This window comes from Artemia sp. Qi Xiang Cuo, chromosome 15 (genome assembly GCF_049724085.1).
Source record: "Artemia sp. Qi Xiang Cuo chromosome 15, ASM4972408v1, whole genome shotgun sequence".
NCBI lineage: Eukaryota > Metazoa > Arthropoda > Branchiopoda > Anostraca > Artemiidae > Artemia > Artemia sp. Qi Xiang Cuo.
The window spans coordinates 12,106,135-12,127,547 of record NC_142808.1 but is presented as its reverse complement, the minus strand read 5'-3'; the positions used below and the strand labels follow the sequence as shown (position 1 = coordinate 12,127,547).

The window sequence follows — 21,413 nt, the reverse complement described above, 5'->3', positions numbered from 1 at the left end:
ATTTCAGTGGTGTTGTGGGTATGACCTTTTGACAACCTGAATTTACCATAGTGTCTTTTGGTTTGATTCAACATTCCCTGACACTTTCTGTTTCATATCTTCAGCCTATTCCCCCTTTTCCAATAATAAAACCTGTGTGTCAACAATTGGCATCTTGCAAAATTTACAGACCTTCCCCAAGGGCTCTAGGGGTCGTGTCATCCCAGGAGATATAATTGTTGGACCTTTCGAGTTTTGCGAACGAAACCCTCATCTCCCAAAAAATGTTTTCCTCTGTCTATTTAATTAATTTCTACACTCTTTCAAGTTAGAGATGTATTCAAGCTCCCTCCCCCCCTAGTGCCTAGATGTAGTCGAAAGCTAAACACTACACTCGTTTATTGTGTTTTTTTTTTAATTATCTCTATAAATAAACTGTTGATGAAAACTAAGTACATAAAAATGACAAACCCTGTCAATAGTTGCAATTGAGATTAAAAAATCGCAGCACGATATTCTACAGCAGTTTGTTAATTGAACGAAAATTTTACCAGATAAATTGAAAGTTATTTCTTTCAGGGAAAGATTTGGTAAAAAAGAATTTTTAAGCTCCCCCCCCCCAAAAAAAAACCTCTTGTCATATTTCTTTTAAGCATAGTTTTTTTAATGGAAGCATACCAGTACGTTTATTCATCAGAAAAAGGGCCAAAAGCAATGAGGTATTCACGTAGATGATCCGTCAGGATTGATATCCCGAACAATGTTAGACACACGTAGATTAATCGTACATCTATTAGAAAACCGCAAAAAATATATTCGATAGTTTCATTTGTTCTTTCAGTTTTAATCGCAATTCTCTTTTGTGGCTAAATTTTACTTTTCTAAAGTTTATTTTAGATTTATATTTTTTGTTAATTAAAATATTAGACAGATGTTCTTATAGACAAGTTTACTTAGGTCAAACTTAAATGGTAAAAATAAACAATGAAAAGAAGAAAAATTTTTGTAACTAGCAACACATCTTGTGTTGGGCAGTTAAGTCAGAATTTGCGATTGAATGAGCCCTTCTCTGACCTTATACGACTACCACCAGATGACTCTTCATTATGTTAAACGCCATTGTCCGGCTTAATTATCTAATCAAAAATAAATAACTCCTAGAATTATTCTACCTTTTATTTTCACATATGGCATAAATAAAACTTCAGGAGAAAAAGATTATAAATTATGCATGGACTTCATTAGTTGCCCAGGTATCATCTTGATCACTCTGATCTTTAATTGAGCTATCTTCCGAAAAATCCTCAGGCAATTCATTCAATGATGACTGGCCTTGTTCAGGTGAAAACTGCTGCTGTTGTTGCTGTTGATACTGCTGCGGAGGGTACTGTTGCTGGGGAGGGTATTGTTGCTGGGGTGGATATTGCTGAGGAGGGTATTGTTGCTGGGGTGGATATTGTTGAGGAGGATATTGTTGTTGTGGTGGATATTGTTGAGGAGGGTATTGTTGCTGAGGTGGATATTGCTGAGGAGGGTATTGTTGCTGGGGTGGATATTGCTGAGGAGGGTATTGTTGCTGGGGTGGATATTGTTGAGGAGGAGGATATTGTTGCGGAGGATACTGCTGGGGTGGATACCGTGGAAGCATAGGATATTGCGGCGGCACTGGTATTGCCATTGGATTTGGCAAGGTGACTGCTTTATTTACTTCTGCTGAAACCTCTTTTGTTACCACTGGAGTAGCAACAGGTATATAGTAAAGAATGGGTTGTGGTGCTACAACTGAGGTCGCTCCAGCAGCACTTGATTTTCTACCACCAACTACTTTCTTCTTTAACCATCGACGGTCACGGACTACAGCGTCAGTGCTGTTGACTTCTTGACTTTGAATAGGTATAATACCTGCAACCACGAAAGCGAACACCTGAAAAAAAATTATTTTTTTATAATTGGCAAGTGCATATAATATGTAGTTATCCATGAGGTCATACAACGGGTAGCTAAAGCCATTATTTTTTAGGAATAGTCTTTCTATCAGAGTTAGTTAGTTCGTTGATCATGCAAGAGGTATACCTTTTTTGTGTCAGAGCTGGGGGATAAAGTGAAAAGTTTCAGAAAAGATTTTTGGGGTTGGGGAGGGGTTAGTTCCCTCAGCATTTTGTGCTGAGGGAAGGGAGAAATGTGGTTTCTCCCCTCACTTAATGGTTCCTCCCATACACTCTTTGGCTAATAGCACCAGATACAAATAAGTTCATTCAAAAACGTCATACTATTCACTGACCCACATTATACATGTCAAGGTACCCCAGAAGTTATGTTTTAGGGGGGGGGGGTATTTTTGTTTGAAAAAGCTTTTTATTGAAATAGTATTTGTTTTAAAAAGTATTCCTATATTAAGCTATTAATTTAGAAATAATTCTCGAAGAAAAATAAAGAGCCATATTAAAACATAAAACAACCAGAACTAAATTCATATTCAAACTTAAAACAAGTAGAAATTATAAGAAACAGGAGAAGGGTATTGCCCCTTTGGTCAGGGTGTCTCTCAATTAGGTAGTTATCCAGTTTCAATCTCTCCAAAAAAATGTTTAAAAGCCAAATTTTTACTTCATTTTAATGATTTGAACAATTAAATATTGCTTTGAGTGCTTAAAATCTGATTTTGTTTATTTAGCTGAAATTGATTTCAAGTTTCAGTTTTTCGATGATTTTAGAGATGTATGTACACATATCCAGAACACAAATCCAGAACATACCCATACACTGGATATACTTATATCCAAAACCTTTTTTTTTAAAACAAAATTGATAAAACACGAAACAAGCTCAGACATAACAGACGCTAACCTGCAACGCTGCCTTTGCATGACGCTAACCTACAAAGGCAATTACGGTACGCAAACACCAAAATTGAGATTGACTTGGAAAAGTTAAGTGAAGGAGCGGAAAAACAAATACAACACTAGTGAAAAAATGCTATTTAAAGATTACAATCTTTAATATTTATTTACATTTAAGTATTTAACTTAAGTGGAATAATAACGATACATGAACTAATCAATACTGTTTTGACTTGAGGAGGAAAGAAGTTTTGTGAAGATAGCCCCGTTTTTTCTCCCGTCTGTATCTATGCAGAGTGTGAACTAATATCCGTCTCCATAAAATTGTGATTAGTGCTCTGCATGTTGCACAAATGTGCGGTGCATAAAATATATTTATTTTTTATTTATAGCGTGCAAAGGTCAATTCACATTGAGATTTTACTGATACCGAGATTCAGCTAGCACTAATTTGAGCCAATCGGGACTTTCCATAGAATTTTCCGATTGGCTGAAAAATTTTGATTGGCTCCAATTAGAGCCAGCTATGTTTTTTTTTTCAGGATAGAAACCATTGATCCTTAAGAGAGAATAAGAGGGAGAGAGTGGGCCAGCTCTGTATTATGATTACTGACCCTCATCAGGTTAATATGAATAAACATACGGGCTTATGTATTTTGATCCAAATATCTACAAGAAAAAGACTTTGAGCCTTAAGTCTTGTAAGATTTCTCACTATTGTTCTAAATATAGCTAGGTGGGCTATACTGTTGAACTAAACAAAAGAAAAAAAAACCATTGATGCTCACCTGTGACAATGAGCACCGCCAGGAAATTTCCCAGAAGGGCAGTGGCGGATCCAGTGGGGGGAGAGGGGGTACCCCCCTAGCGTAGTCTAAAGTATTGTAATTTACTTAATTAACTCAAGTTTGCGTTAATTAAACTTGCTACTAACGCATGTTTATCGGATCAACCTATTTTGCTCCACCCCTAAAAATTTTTTACCAACCTATTTGGCGCCCCCCCTAAAAAATCCTGGATCCGCCCCCTGCAGACGGGTCGAGTGCTACCATGATCTATGTTTTAATAGGATAGAGATGGGAGGGTTTCTCATTTCCCTCTTTTTATACAATTTTTAATATATTCTTGTTTCCTAGGAGGGAGGAGGCTTTTCCCTCTTCTACTGGTGACTCCCATTCCTGTTACATTTTTTCTTGCATAAGTTAAGCTTTGAATTCTTCTAAACTGCCTCTCTTCGAAAAGCTTGGAGTTACAAATAATTTTAGCTTCGATGAAGTCAAGCATCGTTTTCATCACATGAATGTATTTTTGACCTGGTAAACTCAAAATTTCTCCTGTCGAAGGTCTTACGGTTAGATTGGCGTGAGGCCTCCTGCACAGAACTGAGAGTTACGGAATTCAGTGGGAAGGGATGAAAGGAACGTTAGAGTGCAATATGAAAGGTCCTAAAGGGGGCAAACCAAATGAAATTCCGAACTAAAAGGATCGGAATATACATTTTTAAAAGAAGTATGAGTTAAAATTTTAGATCAGGGGCTTTTTGCTATCTTGGAAAGTAGTTGAGTTAGATTAATAAAATTTTCACAACTGCATCCAGAACCTCATGAGAAGATAATTTCAAGAATCTATCTCCTGTCCTTCTCCGTCCAGGGGTCTTTGAAGGTCTTGAACAGTTTTTGTGGTATAAAAGTGAAGCCTTGAAAAATAGATCTTTTGTTCAAATGAGGCACAAGAAAAGTATTTTGATTCTCAAACCTTTGCTCAATCCCAATTTGTAAGGTTTTAACGATCTGTAAACTTATTTCTTAGATATATGGGAAAACCCTTGATATGCCTCAAAACTCAACCGAAATTGTAGGAATTGCAATTTTCAAAAACTAAATCCAATGAAAATAAGGTTCTGAATGTTTTACAGAGGTAAAACATTTGGTACTGTTGTACTATCTGTAACACACGAGCGACAGATGATAAAAGAAACTAGCCAAACAGGTTGTTTCAACGGAGAATTTGATTGCAAACAGTGATTTATCACTGCGTTTACGATACTTAAACTTTTGTTTTTTGGGGTTTAGGGTGAAAAAGGTACCTACATTAGGTTAGATTATGTATTTAGAATATGCTATGCTTAAACACAGTTCCACAAATTGCTGGTGTGTTCGACCGATTTAAAATTTCCCACAAGAGCAAAGGATGCTATATACTCCACTTGAAAATACATCTCATGTGTTATATCTTTTCCAGAATTTAGAAAGTCTTTTTAATTTTGTCCCCAAGAGTTGTTATGTAAGGTAATGAAACGTATCAATTGGAAAATGTAGGTTCTCAAAAATTTTTCAAGGATACCCGTTGCAAAATAAATATCAATCAAATACAATAGTTCGCTATCAATATACTCCGGGGAACAAAATTTTATAAACTCTATCAACCAATGATATGATTGTTCCCTTTTTTACTGAAATTAGGTGATGCACTTATTTTTTTGTGTTTTCTGTCATGGCTGGCCAGTTCGGCTTTAGATCTTTTATAATTATAAAAACCAGGCCTTAAAATAATATGGTGAATGAAATTAATCATACTTTTATATTGACTTCAAATATTGCAGATTTGATTCTAAAACGGGGTTGTTTCGGACACTTTCAGAAAGTCGTCCGAACCAACCCGACTATGGCGTCCGAATCATCCCCACACAGCCCATTTCTAGACTCTTCAACATTCAACTATTTACTCACGTAAATAACACAGCTACAACCCCGTTTTAGAAAGTGTCCGAAACAACCCCGAGTTAGAATCTCTTATGGTACCTGAAATCCCCATAAAACAATTCTCACTTCTTTATAGAAAAATGAATGTGTTTCTAAAAAACAGTAAAGGGAGAAAAAATTGCCATTTGTAGCTGATTCAATGGTGATAATTACTACTTCAATTAATTTATATGGTTCTAAACCTACTGAAATTTTGACAAAACAACATTTTACCTTAATTTTCAGTTATCAGTTTCCTTTTCTCTAGTTTAGTTCCAAAAATACAATTCCTGTTATTTGATTAATATTTTAAGCCATATCAATGTTAATTTTAAAGAAGATCGAAGGGAAACTAGCGCATCCCCCCCCCCCTTCCAAAAATTTTTACAGGGGAATTTTTATGAGAAGGGGGGATATTCAGGCATGATTCGAAAATCGGTCAGAGATTAAAGGTAAAATTCTATTTTAGCTACTTTTTGCTATCTTGGAAAGGGGTTATATCAGGAAAATAAAATTTTCAGTAATGGATCCAGGGCCAAAAGCATACTCTGGGAAGGTATTTCTAAGCTTCTATGTTCTATGTTAACCCTCTTCTGATTTCTAAGTCTAACGACATTTTACCTAAATTTTCAGTAATCGGTTTTCATTTTTTCTAGTTTAGTTCTGAAAATACAATTCCCGTTATTTGAGTAGAATTCTAAGCCATATGAATGTTTATTTCCTAAATTTAGGAAATGTATTTGCAGATCTTTGAAACCTGATAAATTGGGATTGGGTGAAATTTTGAAGCTGAAAACATTTTTCTTGTAATTTATTTAAGCAGAAGATCTATTTTGCAAGGTTTTACTTTTATAACACAACATTTTTTTAAGGTCAGTGTCCTTTAGAGGGAGAAAGAGTGGTACTTCAAAATACCTTCCCGCGACATACTTTAGACTGTAGACCCATCCCTGAACGTTTTATTTTCCTAACCTGACCCCTTTCCATGATAGCAAAAAGTAGCTAAGCTAGAATTTTACTCCTAATTTTCATAGGGTTTTACAGCACACAAAAATTATTGCCAAAAAAATCTTCGATGGCTTGCCGAAGCGTTCACTTGGTGCCTGCTCTTGTGGTTACTCCCAAAATTATTTATTTTAAACTGCAAAATTTAAATCTAGGAATCAGGGAAGCCGGTCAAACACGTACGAAAGTGCCTGGTTGGGCCAGCTCCCCTTCTCCGTCCAACGAAAACTACCAGATATTTATATTTCTTCTATATCTTTTATTAATTTTCCTATTTTCTTTTTTTCAAGACTTTGACGAGTTTGAGATTGCATGTGGATTACGGTTCATGTACTCGATCGTAAACTTATAATCAGTTCCTGTCCCCATGAATTTCGTGACGCAGGATTTTACAACTTCCTACACATTTTTCCCTATAACGAAATAATTACAACATAGTATAGAAAATTTAAGTATAAGAAAAGGGTTGGCTATTTTCTTATGAAACTTTTGATGATGGCTATAACTATTTTAATTTTAAGCTTAAGTATAATGATAATTTAAGTCTACCAGTCAAAAATATCCTGAATCCAAATTTAACATTTATTTGTGTCAGAAATGAACTTTACCCCCTCCCCTTAATGTTCAATTAAAAACCCTGAACATATTTACCCAAATGCTAGTACGAAAAATGCTAGAAATAATATATATATATATATATATATATATATATATATATATATTATATATATATATATATATATATATATATATATATATATATATATATATATATATATATATATATATATATATATATATATATATATGTATATAGGGTGGGGGTAAAGTTCATTTCCGACGCAAATACATGTAAAATCTGGATTCAGCATGCAATTCTGACTATAGAGGTAAGTTTATTTCTTAATTCTTAGCTTAGGTATGATGACAGTTTAAGTCTCAGTCAAAGACATCCTGAATCCAAGTTTAATATTTATTTATGCCAGAAATGAACTTTACCCCCCCCTAATGCGCAAATATATACCCTGAATTGGTATATATAGGGGTGGGGGTAAAGTTCATTTCCGACGCAAATACATGTTAAATCTGTATTCAGGATGCAATTCTGACTATAGAGGTAAGTTTATTTCTTAGCTACTTAAATAGTCTTAATATAAACCTTACTCTTTTTTCTTCGTTAGAGAAATCTCTAAAAGCTCAGAATACTAAGCGAAGGGTAAACTAAAATTGCAAAAACAAAGTTGTCAGGTTACTTACCAATTTTACAAAAATCATCTTGATGTGCCACGGTCAGCTTTAAGATTTTGACTAAATAATTTTTTTGCTAATAAGGAGTGATTGGTTATATATGCCCCAATTCTCTGAACTTCCGTACTAGGATTAGCATATGACAAATCAAGCTATTCCTTTTTTCCCACAGGAGTGTAAAACGAATATTGAATAATTTTTAGGATATCATTCAGGATGTGTGCATTCAGGTCACATGTTTATTAATTTGCTGCCCTAGTTATGCTAAATTTGAACGTATCAAATTTTGACAAAATTCTTCGAGTATTTTATTACAATTTTAAACTTGAAAATGCTTTGAGAAAGCCAAAAACGTTTGTTAAAATTCTAGTTTAGCTACTTTTCATTATCTTGGAAAGAGCTCAGGTCAGGGACATGAAACTTTTAGGGAAGGGTCTACCGTCTAAAGTAAGTCCCGGGGAAGTATTTTGTAGTACCTACTTCTCTCTATAGAGGGCAGTGACCTTTAAAAAACTTTGTGTTATGAAAGTGAAACCTTGCAAAACAGATCTTATGCTTAAATGAAGTGCAAGAAAACTGTTTTTAGCTTCACAACTTTGCTCAATTCCAATTTATGAGGTTTCAAAGATTTGCAAACACATTTCCTAAATTTAGAAAAACCCATTGATATGGCTTAAAATTCTACTCAAATAACAGGAATTCCATTTTCAGAACTAAAAACAGAGAAAAAGAAACTGAAAATTGAGATAAAATGTCTTGTCAAAATTTCAATAGGTAATAGACCTGTCAATTAGGCAAATTTCTAAGACCTATAAATCAGAAGAGGGTTAACACGAGAGCTTGGATGTAACTTTCCAGAGTATGTTTTTGGCCCTGGATTCATTAGTGAAAGTTTAATTTTCCTAACCTAACCCCTTTCCAAGACAATGAAAAGTAGCTAAAGTAGAATTTTACCCAACGTTCTCTTTTAGAACAAAAACACTCAAGGTTTTCCCGAACAATCTTACAGGAAAATGACAACAAAATCCAGGGTTTTCACTGGAGGGAGGGGAGATTTTCCCTCAGGTATTGGAGAATAAAAGGTTTTTTTGGGATATTTGCACTGAAAAATAACAAAATTGTCCCACACAGATTTTTAAAAACACAATCCCCCACTCTTTAAACTGTTGTGAATTGACGCAACTGAAAAGATCACTAAAGGATTTTGTCGAAGTCCTATCAAACGCTTAGTGGTAACGAACTGTAAGCAGGGACTAGGCCCAATAGTAACCGAAATGAAAAACAGAATTTCGCTAATGATAGGTATATCAAGGGAATTGGCTTTTCCTTCTGATTCCAAATATATAAAATTCATTAATTTTAATGTTACCCATCGAAATCAACGAGCCTAAGAAAATTTATTTTGCGAATCCTAATGCGGAGGTTTCAAGCTCTTTTCATAAAAAGTGTGGAATTTGGTATTTTTCGCCAGAAAAAAAGATCACACATGTGTGTGTTTTTTTTTATTTTTTTTTTTGTCTGTTTTCCTCAGGGATTATCGTACCAAACAACTGGTCTTAGAAGATCGGGGAAGAGTTCATAGATCGAAACCAAAGTTTTAGCGTCCTTTTTAAGTGACCAAGAAGATCGAAGGGCAACTAGCCCCTCCCTTCCAAAAAGTTTTCCAGGGGAATTTTTATGAGACGGGGGGATATTCAGGCATGATTGGAAAATCAGTCAGAGATTAAAGGTAAAATCCTAGTTTAGCTACTTTTTGCAATCTTGGAAAGGGGTTAGGTCAGGAAAATAAAATTTTCAGTAATGGATCCAGGGCCAAAAGCATACTCTGGGAAGGTATTTCTAAGCTTCTATGTTATATGTTAACCCTCTTCTGATTTCTAAGTCTAACGACATTTTACCTAAATTTTCAGTCATCGGTTTTCATTTTTTCTAGTTTAGTTCTGAAAATACAATTCCCGTTATTTGAGTAGAATTCTAAGCCATATGAATGTTTATTTCCTAAATTTTGGAAATGTATTTGCAGATCTTTGAAACCTGATAAATTGGGATTGGGTGAAGTTTTTAAGCTGAAAACAGTTTTCTAGTACTTTATATAAGCAGAAGATTTATTTTGCAGGGTTTCACTTTTATAACACAAAGGTTTTTTAAGGTCAGCGTCCTCTAGAGGGAGAAGGGTTGACAGTAGGTAATTCAAAATACCTTCCCGGGACATACTTCAGACTGTAGACCCAGCCCTGAAAGTTTTATTTTCCTAACCAAACCCCTTTCCAAGATAGCAAAAAGTAGCTAAACTAGAATTTCTCCAAATCAAATAAAAAACCAAGTTTTTTCAACTGAAAACAGGAAGCAATATTGAAACTTAAAACAAATAGGAATTATTTTGTATATGAAAAGGTCCGTACCCGCCTTAATCCTCGCTCTTTATGCTAAAGTTTGAATTTTTGTCACAATTCTTTAAGGAGTGCTCAAGCACAAGGGTCGTAGAATTTGAATAAGAAGTATGCGGAATAATTTCCGCTTTGCTCCTTAATTTAGTTCTGAAAAACGTGTTTTGTTTATTCAATATAGTATCAATGACTAATGTCAACTGTGATAATTTGACAGGTACATAATTAATGTTACCTTGTATTGGCTTGGGGTAGGCAGATACTCAAATGAAGGAAGTTCTGAACTTCAATAAAAAAAGAAAATACCAAAACGAAAACCGTTTTTGCAAGAATGTGCGTTTCAAAATATATTTCTTATATTAAATTATAAATTTAAAAAGATTTTTTGTCGAAAAAAGTAAAGCGTAATATTAAAACATAAGACGAACAGAAATAAATTCATAGGTATATGTCAATTATCCAGAACACACGTGAGAATTTTGATATGTAAGATCTCAGAAAAACCTGTTTACCTGTCTGTATTCGAGGACAATTAGCTTAGGCTCAGTGGAAAAACTACGATGTAGGTATATTTTAATGTACCTAAGACGATCAGAAATAAATTCATAGGTATATATCAATTATCCAGAACACGCTCAAAGATTTTGATATGTAAGATCTCAGAAAAATTGGTTTAGATGACTGGTATGACAATTAGCTTAGGCTCAGTGGATAAACTACGATGTAGGTATATTTTTATATTTCTAAGACAATCAGAAATAAATTCATAGGTATATGTCAATTATCCAGACCACACTCAAAAATGTCAAGGATACCAAGTTTGGGCCATTTTTTTCTTTTTTTTATATATTGATCTGCTTTAAAGCTTCTGACAGTGATAAAACCTAAATTAAAATTTCAGCTGTAAATTTTAAGTTAAAATTTCAGACTGAAGTTTTAAAACAGATAAATGGGAAAATAATTCTTAGAAAACTCCAGATTCTTCCAAAACTTCCGAGACTCTTCCAAAACTCCTTATCTTTGATAGGCTTGCCCTGGTCGATTTTTCCCTGGAAGCTTCACGCTAATCGTAGAAAAAGTAATGTTTGGCCCATTTTGGGGTTTCAAAAATCAACATAATTCATTTTCTTCAAAATATTATTTTCCTTTTCGGCAAATTTAGATCAGCATTCATGCCCACTAAGGTTCTAGCTGATCGAAGACAAAACAAATTTAAGACTATTTTGGGTGTTAAAAAATTAATAGAACAATTTGTTTCAATTGGTTTGTCTCCATTCAGGTCACCTTGTCTTTTTCTCTACTCTTTAAAAGCTTAAACCCATGTGAGTAAGTTAAATTTGTTTGCCAGTTTCAGCTGCCACGTGCAACCACTGTATATAGATAGTATATTATCTATATACAGTGCGTGCAACCAACATACACAATCAATTTTCAAAAAATATTTGTGTTTTAATTGTGTCCTGTCTAAACACCCTGTAAGTTGCAAACCTATCAGAAACAAAAAAGTTTCTTCTATTTTTGGGCATCACAAACGAATACAGCCCGAAATAGATTCAAATTTGCTCTCTGTATTGGGGCCCACCTAAGCAAAAAACTTATGAATGTCATTTTACAGCTGATTTGAGAAACAAAATACAATATAGATTGGACACACATTTTCCCCCATTTCACATCCCTGCCTCTAAACACAAAATTCCCCTAATTCCCCTTGTCTCCTTTATCCTGAAATACTCTGAAAGTTCTATATCAATCTCCATCTATCGTTCCCAAGATGTTGCTGATATGTCATTTGGATAGCCTACATACATATTTTTCTTCGATATACCCCCACCCTAGTCAGTCCCCGCACCCGAGTCAGTATTTGAGCTCTACACGGTTGCCTAGCTTCTTCTTAAAATTTCAGGTTTATACCCCAAGCTGATCTCGAGATAATGCAGATACGCTATTTTGATAACCTGGGTGCATTTATCTTTCTTAGGTCCGAATTACTGTTTCAATGGGAAAATATTCTAGTCGAACATGCGCTCTTAGTAACAAAAATTCAAAACGATTAGAAGGCCAATATTTATACCATCACCATTTTCCCCCAACCTCCAAATACATGATTCCCAAGGACATTGTCATAATATTGCCGATGGGATCTTTCAATCACATGGCCACGCATAATGCCGTTTGATCTACCTCGGAACTTAAACATGGATTGACTGAAGGTCTCGTAAAGACTCATAGTCGAAAAAATATTTAGGTGTATTTAGTAAAACTTCGAGGTCCACTTGTCTCCATAACACTCTAAAAGTTTGAACTTGATGGTCAGATCCCCCCTCCCCCTCAAGACTCCCTGGAATTTCAAATTGACGTCCATAGCCATATTTTGTTGTGGTTTTCATAAAGTCATAAAATAAATGCATATAAAGATCATCACAGGCAGCACAATTGCACGCTGCCTTAGTAAAGAGTGAGGTGGGTACAATGTACTATTTGTCTTTTTTTCTGACCAGGACACTTCGTATAGAAGGAGTTCATATACAAACTTCAAAAGGAGTTCATTTGATTGGAAATTGAAAGTTCTAGTGCCATTTTTAAGAGTCAATAGTGCCCCCCACACCTATAATTTCCCAAGACACGTCCAATAAAAGTTTTGAGATTGCCATTTTATTCAACATAGTTGAAATATCCAGTAATTATATCATTGGGGTTGTCACCCCCCCCCCTGAGCCCTCAAGGCAATGCCCATATGATATGCTAGTAGCCCTTTGTTAATATATGAGGTTTTGTATGGAAGGGGTAGTCATGTAAATCACGGAGGGGGGGACTCATTTGATTTGAAATTGGAATTTCTAGTGCCCCTTTTAAAAGTCAAAAGTGATCGGAGGGTAACTGGTCCCTATACCCTCTTTCCCAAAATGCATCCGATAAAAATTTTGGGATGGCCATTTGGTTCAAAATTATAAAAAGATCACATAACCAATGCATCCAGGGTTGATAGAATCCCCGTAGCCCTTTGGCAGGGGGTTGTATGTTGTGCCCCGGGGGGCATATAAGGTTTTTACGGAAGGTTTGGTCGTACAAACTTCGGAGGGGGATCATTCTATTGGAAATCAGAAGTTCTAGTACCCTTTTTAAGAGTCAAAAGTGACCAGAGGGGAACTAGCCCCCTTCCGTGCCCTCTCTCACCCAAGTAAATCCTATCAAAATTTGCCCCCCCCTCTCCCACGCCCTTTTCTCCTCAAATTCATCTGATCAAAATCTTGATGTTGCCATTTTATTAAAAACAGTCCAAAGGTTAAATAATTACACTTTTGGGGATCAGAGCCCCCCGCCCCCCCCAGTCCCTGGTGCAAGAGCTGTAAGTTATGCAAGTTACCTATTCTTAATATACAAGGTTTTTTAATAAGAAAAGAGGGCGGTTTTTCTCCTAGATATCCAAAAAAGCTTAGAGTATTAAAGTCAAACTAAAAAAAATTGAGAAGGATGCCGAACGCAATCAAAAAACACTTTTCCTTTCTGGTTGTGAAAAGAAAATATCAGCAACATCTAACGAATGGCTGACGGTATTCAGCCGTCACATTGATTGGGGAAGGTTTAGGGACATCTTTAATTAAATAAAAAGATACTATGTGTATCCAGTTTTACAAGATGACGTATCTGCAATATCTCGAGAACAGCTCGAGGCAATACCATGGGATAAAACACAAGTTAGGATCTTTACATGTTCTATTTTTTGTGGTTGTTTGTTTCATAAAGTCATTCAATAAATGCATGTAAAGATCATCATATGCAGCGCAATAGCTTGCTGCCTTAGTAAAGAGTGAGGTGGACACAACGTATTATTTGTCTTTTTTTCTGACCAAGGCACTTGGTATAGAAGTAGTTGTCGTACAAACTTCGAAAGGCTTTCATTGGATTGGAAATTGAAAGTTCTAGTGCCCATTTTAAGAGTCAAAAGAGTCCCCCACACCTATAATTTCCCCAGACATATCCAATCAAAATTTTGAGATTGCCATTTTATTCAACATAGTTGAAAGGTCCAGTAATTATGTCATTGGAGTTGGCACCCCCCCCCCTCTTGAGCCCACAAGGTAATGCTCACAAGGTATGCTAGTAGCCCATTGTTAATATATAAGTTATTTTTATGGAAGGGGTGGTCATATCAATCTCGGAGGGGGGGCTCATTTGATTGAAAATTGGAATATCTCGTGCCCTTTTTAAGAGTCAAAAGTGATCGAATGGCAACTGGTCCCCCAAGCCCACTTTCCCAAAATGCATCTGATATTCCGATCAAAATTTTGAGATGGCCATTTGGTTCAGAATAGTAAAAGATTACATAACCAATGCATCCAGGGTTGATAAAACCCCCAGAGCCCTATGGCAGGGGTTGTCAGTTGTGCCCTGGGAGCATATAAGGTTTTTACGGAAGGTATGGTTGTACAAACTTCGAAGGGGGATCATTCTATACGAAATCAGAAGTTCTAGTACCCTTTTCAAGAGTCAAAAGTGAAGTGAGGGCAACTAGCCCCCCTTCCCCCAAGCCCTCTTTCCCAAAATGCATCTGATATTCCGATCAAAATTTTGAGATGGCCATTTGGTTCAGAATAGTAAAAGATTACATAACCAATGCATCCAGGGTTGATAAAACCCCCAGAGCCCTATGGCAGGGGTTGTCAGTTGTGCCCTGGGAGCATATAAGGTTTTTACGGAAGGTATGGTTGTACAAACTTCGAAGGGGGATCATTCTATTGGAAATCAGAAGCTCTAGTACCCTTTTCAAGAGTCAAAAGTGAAGTGAGGGCAACTAGCCCCCCTTCCCTGCCCTCTCTCCTCCAAGTGCATCCTTTCAAAATTTTGAGATAATCATTTTGTGCAAAATACTTCAGAGATCCAGTAACTGTGCCTCCTCGTTTGACAAAACCGCAGAGAGCCCTCATGGCAAGGGCTGTAAGTTATGTAAGTTGCCCATTGTTAACACAGAAGGTCTTTATGGAAGAGGTGGTCGCATAAAATTCTGAGAGGTTGATTTGAAATCGAAAGCTTTAGTTCAAATTTTAAGAGTCAAAAATGATCAGCAGATATCCCGCCCCCCAACCCCCCCCCCCACGCCCTTTTCCCCTCAAATTCATCTGATCAAAATCTTGATATTGCCATTTTATTTAAAACAGTCCAAAGGTTAAATAATTACACTTTTGGGGATCAACCCCCCCCCAATCCCTGGTGCAAGGGTTGTAGGTCATGCAAGTTATCTATTCTCAATATATAAGGTGTTTCATTAAGAAAAGAGGGCGGTTTTGCTCCTAGATATCCAAAAGAGCTTAGAGTATTAAGGTGAAACTAAAAAAAGTTGAGAAGGATGCCAAACGCAATCAAAGAACCCTTTTCCTTTCTGGTTATGAAAAGAAAATATCAGCAACATCTAACGAACAGCTAACGGTATTCAGCCGTCATATTTTTTGGGAAATGTTTAGGGACATCTTTAATTAAATAAAAAGATACTATGTGTATCCAGTTTTACAAGATCATGTATCTGCAATATCTTGAGAACGGCTAAGGGTATTAAGCTAGAACTTTTAGGGCATGTTGAGCGGTATGCTGAAAAATTGTCGTAGGGAAGCCAGTCCTCCTTCCAAGCCATTTTAGCTGCAATTTCCCCAAAGACATCTGATGAAAATTTTGATATAGCCATCTTGTTCAAAATAATCTAACAGTCAAAAGAGTACAAGTCCAGGGATGATAAACCCCCATAGTCCCATGTTTTCTGTTTTCCCCAAAACCTCCATGTTTTCTAGGATCGTTTATTTTAATTCTTGTTCGTTTTGGGTTTCATTTATGTAAGAAGCATCACTAGCCAAGAGCGGTGCCTATAGTAAAGGCCATAAGGCTCATACAGGGCTCATAAACTTCATAGAGGGTTCATTTGATTGGAAATTGAACGTTCTAGTTCACTTTTTAAGAGTCAAAAGAGATCGAAGGGTAACTCACCCCCCCACGCTCTTTTTACCCCAAATACATCCTCTGACAATTTTGAGACAGCCATTTCGTTAAAAACCGTTCAAAGATCATATAACGAAAACCCCAGAGTCGACACCCCCCCCCCCAAGGCCCGGGGACAGGCGTTGTAAGTTATGCCCTGGGGGCATATATGGTTCTTATTGAAGGGATACTCGTATAAACTGCAGAGATGAATCATTTGTTTGGAAATTGTAAGGTCTATTTCACTTTTTAAGAGTCAAAAGAGATCGGAGGGCAACTGCCCCCCCCCCCCTCATGCTATTTTTTCCCCGAATGCATCAGAAAATTTTTGAGACCGCCATTTTGTTAAAAATAGTTCAAGGGTCAGATAACAAAAACTCTGATTTCGACACCCCCCCCCCAGGGCCTGGTGCAGGCGTTGTAAGTTGTACCCTGGGGGCATATATGGTTTTTATGGAAGGGATACTTGTAGAAATTTCAGAGAGGGCTAATTTGATTGGAAATTGAAAGTTCTAGTTCACTTTTTAAGGGTCAAAAGGGATCCAAGAGCAACCAGCCTCCCCCCACGCCGTTTTACCCCAAAGTCATCCGATACAAAATTTTGAGATAGCTTTTTTTAAATAGTTCAAACATCAGATAACAAAAACTCCGGGGTGGACACAACCGCCCAGAGTGCCAGAGCGAGTGTTTTATATTTTGCCCCGGGGGCGTGTAAGGGTTTTTATGTAAGGAGTGGTCTTTAAAACTTCGAAAGTAGTTCATTTGATTGGAAAAAGTGATCAAAAAGTAACAAGCCCCCCCCCTCCTTTTGACTTTCCCCCCATATGTATCATATCAAAATTTTTAAATAGCTATTTTATTCAAAATAGTCCAAAAATCAAATTACTATACCATAGGGGGTTGAAAAATCCTCCATAGCCTCCATAGCAAGGATTACAACTTATTTAAGTTACCTATTATTAGAATATAAAGTTTTTGTGGAAGGGGTGGTCGTATTACTATTTAAGGGGGCTCATTTGTACGAAAAATTAAAACTTCTAGTTATTTTTTAAGAGTCAAAACTGATCAAAGGGCAACTAGCCCACGCCCCACTTTCCCAAAGGGCGTCTGGCCAAAATTTTGAGTTAGTAACTTTGTTCAAAATAGTTCAAAGGCCAAATAGCTATGCTTCTGGGGTTGACCCCCCCCCCCAACCCAGGTGAAATGGCTCTGAGTTACGGAGCTTGCTTATTGTTAGTTTGATGCTTTGTTTACTTTGATACTTGGATTTAGTGATTTACGTGACAACTTCGATTTGAGGTGCAAGGGCTGTAAGTTATGCAAGTTGCTTATTGTTACTTTGATACTAGTTTTGATACTTTGATGAAAGTCTGATGTTGAAAAAAATCTGATTCTGAAATAAGGAATTTTCGAAAAACTTGAAAGTTTTTGCAAACAAAAATGAACAAAAAATAATTAAAAAGACTTTCCGAAAAAGAAGTTTTTCAAAGAAAAATAGAGGCCATATTAAACTTAAGATCGGCATATACAAATGCCTGTTAAAACTCAAACTTAAAACAACCAGAAATTACTATCAAAGAACAAATGAAACCCAAAACGAACAGAAATTAAATAAACAATCATAGCAAAAACATACAAAATAGTACTAATATAAATGAATAAACAAATCTTAAAGCGACCAATGCTTAAATTGAATATGAAAATCAAGCTTAAAACCAAAAATAATATGTTGCTAAATATTGTGCTAAATGAAACCCAAAACGAGCAGAAATTAAATAAACAATTAATGCGAAAAACATACAATAGATACTAATATAAATGAATAAATAAATCTTAAAACGAATGAAACTTAAATGAATATGCAAATCAAGCTTGAAACGGACAAAAATCACTACAAACATGAGTTTGGTATCGCCCCCTTTTCTCGCTGTAAAAGTCTAAAACCTACTGTGTTATTGGCACTTCACTGATAACTATATGTGTCTTGAATAGTCATGGAATGGAAAAATATATTTAAACTGAATGTTGGATACTTAATGATATTAATTGTTGAAACATCATCAGTTCAAGATTTATTTCACTGTCGTTTGTATTTTAATTTTAAAAACAGTAATAAAAGGAAAAGAAAAAATTTTTAAAAAAAATAGTTTTCAGTGAAGCGCCAATGACGCTGTAGGCTTCAGGTTTTTACAGTTAAGGAAGGGAGCAGTATCAAAACTCTTGTTTTTATTGAAACTATATTTGTCTTGAACATTCTTGGAAAGAACTAATAAAATTAAACTGAATATATGATATATAATGTATAATGACAGTAATTGCTGAAAGCTCGTCAACTCAATATTTTAGTGTAATTTTAATTTTATTTTCAGTATTAAGTACAAAAGAAAATATTTGTAATATAGTTCGTTTTCAGTAAAGCACCAATGACGCAGTAGATTTTAAAATTTTACAGTGATAGAAGGAGGCGATACCCAAACTCTTGTTTGTAGTGATTTTGTTTGTTTCAGCTAGATTTGCATATTCAATTTAAGTTTCACTCGTTTTAAGACTTATTTATTCATTTATGTTAGTATCTTTTGTATGTTTGTTGGCTATGATTGTTTATTTAATTTCTGTTCGTTTTGGGTTTCATTTATACTTCAATAGCAAAATATTTTTTAAAGCTTGATTTGCATATTTAATTTAAGCACAACTCGCTTTATGATTTATTTATTCATTTATATTAGTATTTGCTGTATGTTTTTTTTGCTATGACTGTTTATTTAATTTCTGTCCGGTTTGGGTTTCATTTTTTCTTTAATAGTAATTTCTGGTCCTTTTGAGTGTGGATTTTAATAGGTATTTGTATCTGCTGATCTTAAGTTTAACATGGCCTTTACATTTCTTTGAAAAACTTCTTTTTTGGAAAGTTGTTTTTTTAACTAATATTGCTTGATAGTGATTTTTGTCCATTTTGAGTTTGAATTATTATGGGAACTTGTTTATTTTATTGTTAAGTTTAATATGGTTCTTTACTTTTCTTTGAAAAACTTCTTTTTCGGAAAGTTGTTTTTTTAACTAATATTGTTTGATAGTGATTTTTGTCCATTTTGAGTTTGAATTATTATGGGAACTTGTTTATTTTATTGTTAAGTTTAATATGGTTCTTTACTTTTCTTTGAAAAACTTCTTTTCGTAAAAATATTTAAATTTATTTTAAGAAAGCGCACGTAATGTATTAACTTAACTAAAAAGTTTTAACTTAATTTCGCCTGCATCGGTTCTTAACACCCTGAAATAGACCAAAAGTTGATTTTTCCGATAGATAATTCAATTCGTAGTGCAAGTAGACTGAACCTAGGGAACTTTTACGAAGAAAATCAACTCAGGAAGGAAATCGATTTTTGGGTTTTCAAATATTAACAAAAAAATACATCGATTTTCAATTTAGAGAGAGACAGGGTCAACGGATTCCACGGACAACGGACTCCACGGACACGGATTAACGGACAATAAAAAGACTAATCTGGCTTTAATGGTTTGTGACGTCCGATTTTAGTTTTTTTTTGTGACAACAAAATACAGCTTTTTATGAATGACCTTGACAGGTATTTATTTCTTGACTTAAAAACAAACAATTACAACAAGCTAGAACATGAAAAGATTCAAACTTGTGTTTTGTCCCATGTGTCCCATTGTGATATTGCCTCATATTTGTAGAATACTAAAGAACTGAGTAGGGGGACTGTGTTACACGATGGTTCAATTACACCAAGGTTCAGTTGCACGAGGGTTGAGTAGCAAGGGGGTTCAGCTATACTTGTTCAGTTGCTCGGGAGCTCAGTTACATGAGGGTTCAGTTACATGCACACTGTTTCGATTTAGTTATGCACGCTTGTGGTTTTCTGGTTGAAATTTTGGATATATTGGAGGACATTGGAGTTGCAAAGGATTTATGAGCTCGCTCAAAATACGACAAACCAGGAACACAAGTTTCTGGCTAATTTTTATATCATTTAGCCCTTACCCTCCCAATTAAACTTGTTATTTTCTTGGCCTGGAAAATGACTTCTGAATGTTTTGTCGGGCAGCAAGGATAAAAGACACCTCCTTTTGCCATGATACAACCCATGTATAAACAATAAGTAACTTGCAAAATTTAAAGCCCTTTGTTCAAATTTTCGACTATTTTGGACAAAATTGCTATCTCAAAATTTTCATAGATATCTTGGTGGGTTTCGAAGAAAAAGAGAAGCACCAAAAAAGAGCAAGGGAAGGAGCTGGTTGCCATCCAATCATTTTTTACTCTTAAAATTGACACTATAATTTGCAGTTTTCCAACTCTGTTCCCGTCATATTACAGATATAGTATTTGGACAACCTTGGATGCGCATAGTTGTTTTTTATTTGGCCCTACTCTCTTTCCCAAGTAACAATTAAATGTCCACCTGCCTCCCTCAAAATTCCCTGAAAGTTTCAATTTAATGCCCTAAGCAGTTCCCGAGATATTGTAGATAATCCCTTTTGACAACCTGGCAGCAAATGCTGACTTTTGATTTATCTCTCTATTTAACCGTGCATAAGATTTTGCTCAGATTTTGCTAAGATTTAATTCAATAGCCTAATTACACATATTGTCTTTTCAATTATCTTCATACTCCCAGGTAAAGTTTATGATTTACCTGAACCCTCTCGCCTTTTAATTATCCCTAGAAGTCAAATGCGCAGCTTGGATTTTGAGTTGGGGGGGGGGGGAAGGGATATAAAGAATATGCCGACAAAATCATCTAGTGTGCCGACAAATGTTGACACATAGGCTAAATTAAACTAAAAACATAAGCTAAATTCCAAGGTGTCGGAACTGCGTACAGACACCTTGAATCTTGAGAGGAGTCCCTCTTTTCCCTTGGCTACACCCCTTCTAAAAGTTTCAGGTCAATCCCTTAAGCAACTCCCGAGGAATTGTAAACAATTTAAAAAATCAAATGTACATAGTATCTTTTAATTTATTTGGGTATGTGTGTCCTTTCCAGAGTATACTCTCAGGAAACTCTGCAAATGTTGACATATACATCGCATACGTACCTTTAGTTTACATCTCCAGCGATACCAGCCTGCCAGATTACCAGCTACCTTGGAGCCTCCCCTGAATACATTCGGGGCAAGTGCGCTAATTTTGCCATTATCCTCCATGGACACTTCAACGTCCGTCAAAGCGTGTGGCTCCGCAGCAAAAATACTGATAAGGAGGACTCGGATTTGCATGATCT

General features: G+C 35.6%; 2 protein-coding genes and 1 long non-coding RNA gene across 4 annotated transcripts in view; 2 read left to right on the top strand and 1 right to left on the bottom strand.

Annotated features, from left to right (window-relative positions):
* Positions 1–21,413, top strand: part of LOC148943326 (centrosome-associated zinc finger protein Cp190-like) — a 651,851-nt gene that overhangs the window by 340,796 nt on the left and 289,642 nt on the right. The window lies entirely within an intron of this gene.
* Positions 1–21,413, top strand: part of LOC148943328 (uncharacterized) — a 406,409-nt gene that overhangs the window by 201,635 nt on the left and 183,361 nt on the right. The window lies entirely within an intron of this gene.
* On the bottom strand, positions 1,138–7,895 carry LOC148943331 (uncharacterized). Its single transcript, XM_089101415.1, has 2 exons — positions 7,823–7,895; positions 1,138–1,903 (listed from the first exon to the last, which is right to left on the bottom strand). Exons 1-2 carry the CDS (start codon positions 7,838–7,840, stop codon positions 1,205–1,207), a joined length of 717 nt encoding a protein of 238 aa, XP_088957541.1. The 5' UTR covers positions 7,841–7,895; the 3' UTR covers positions 1,138–1,204.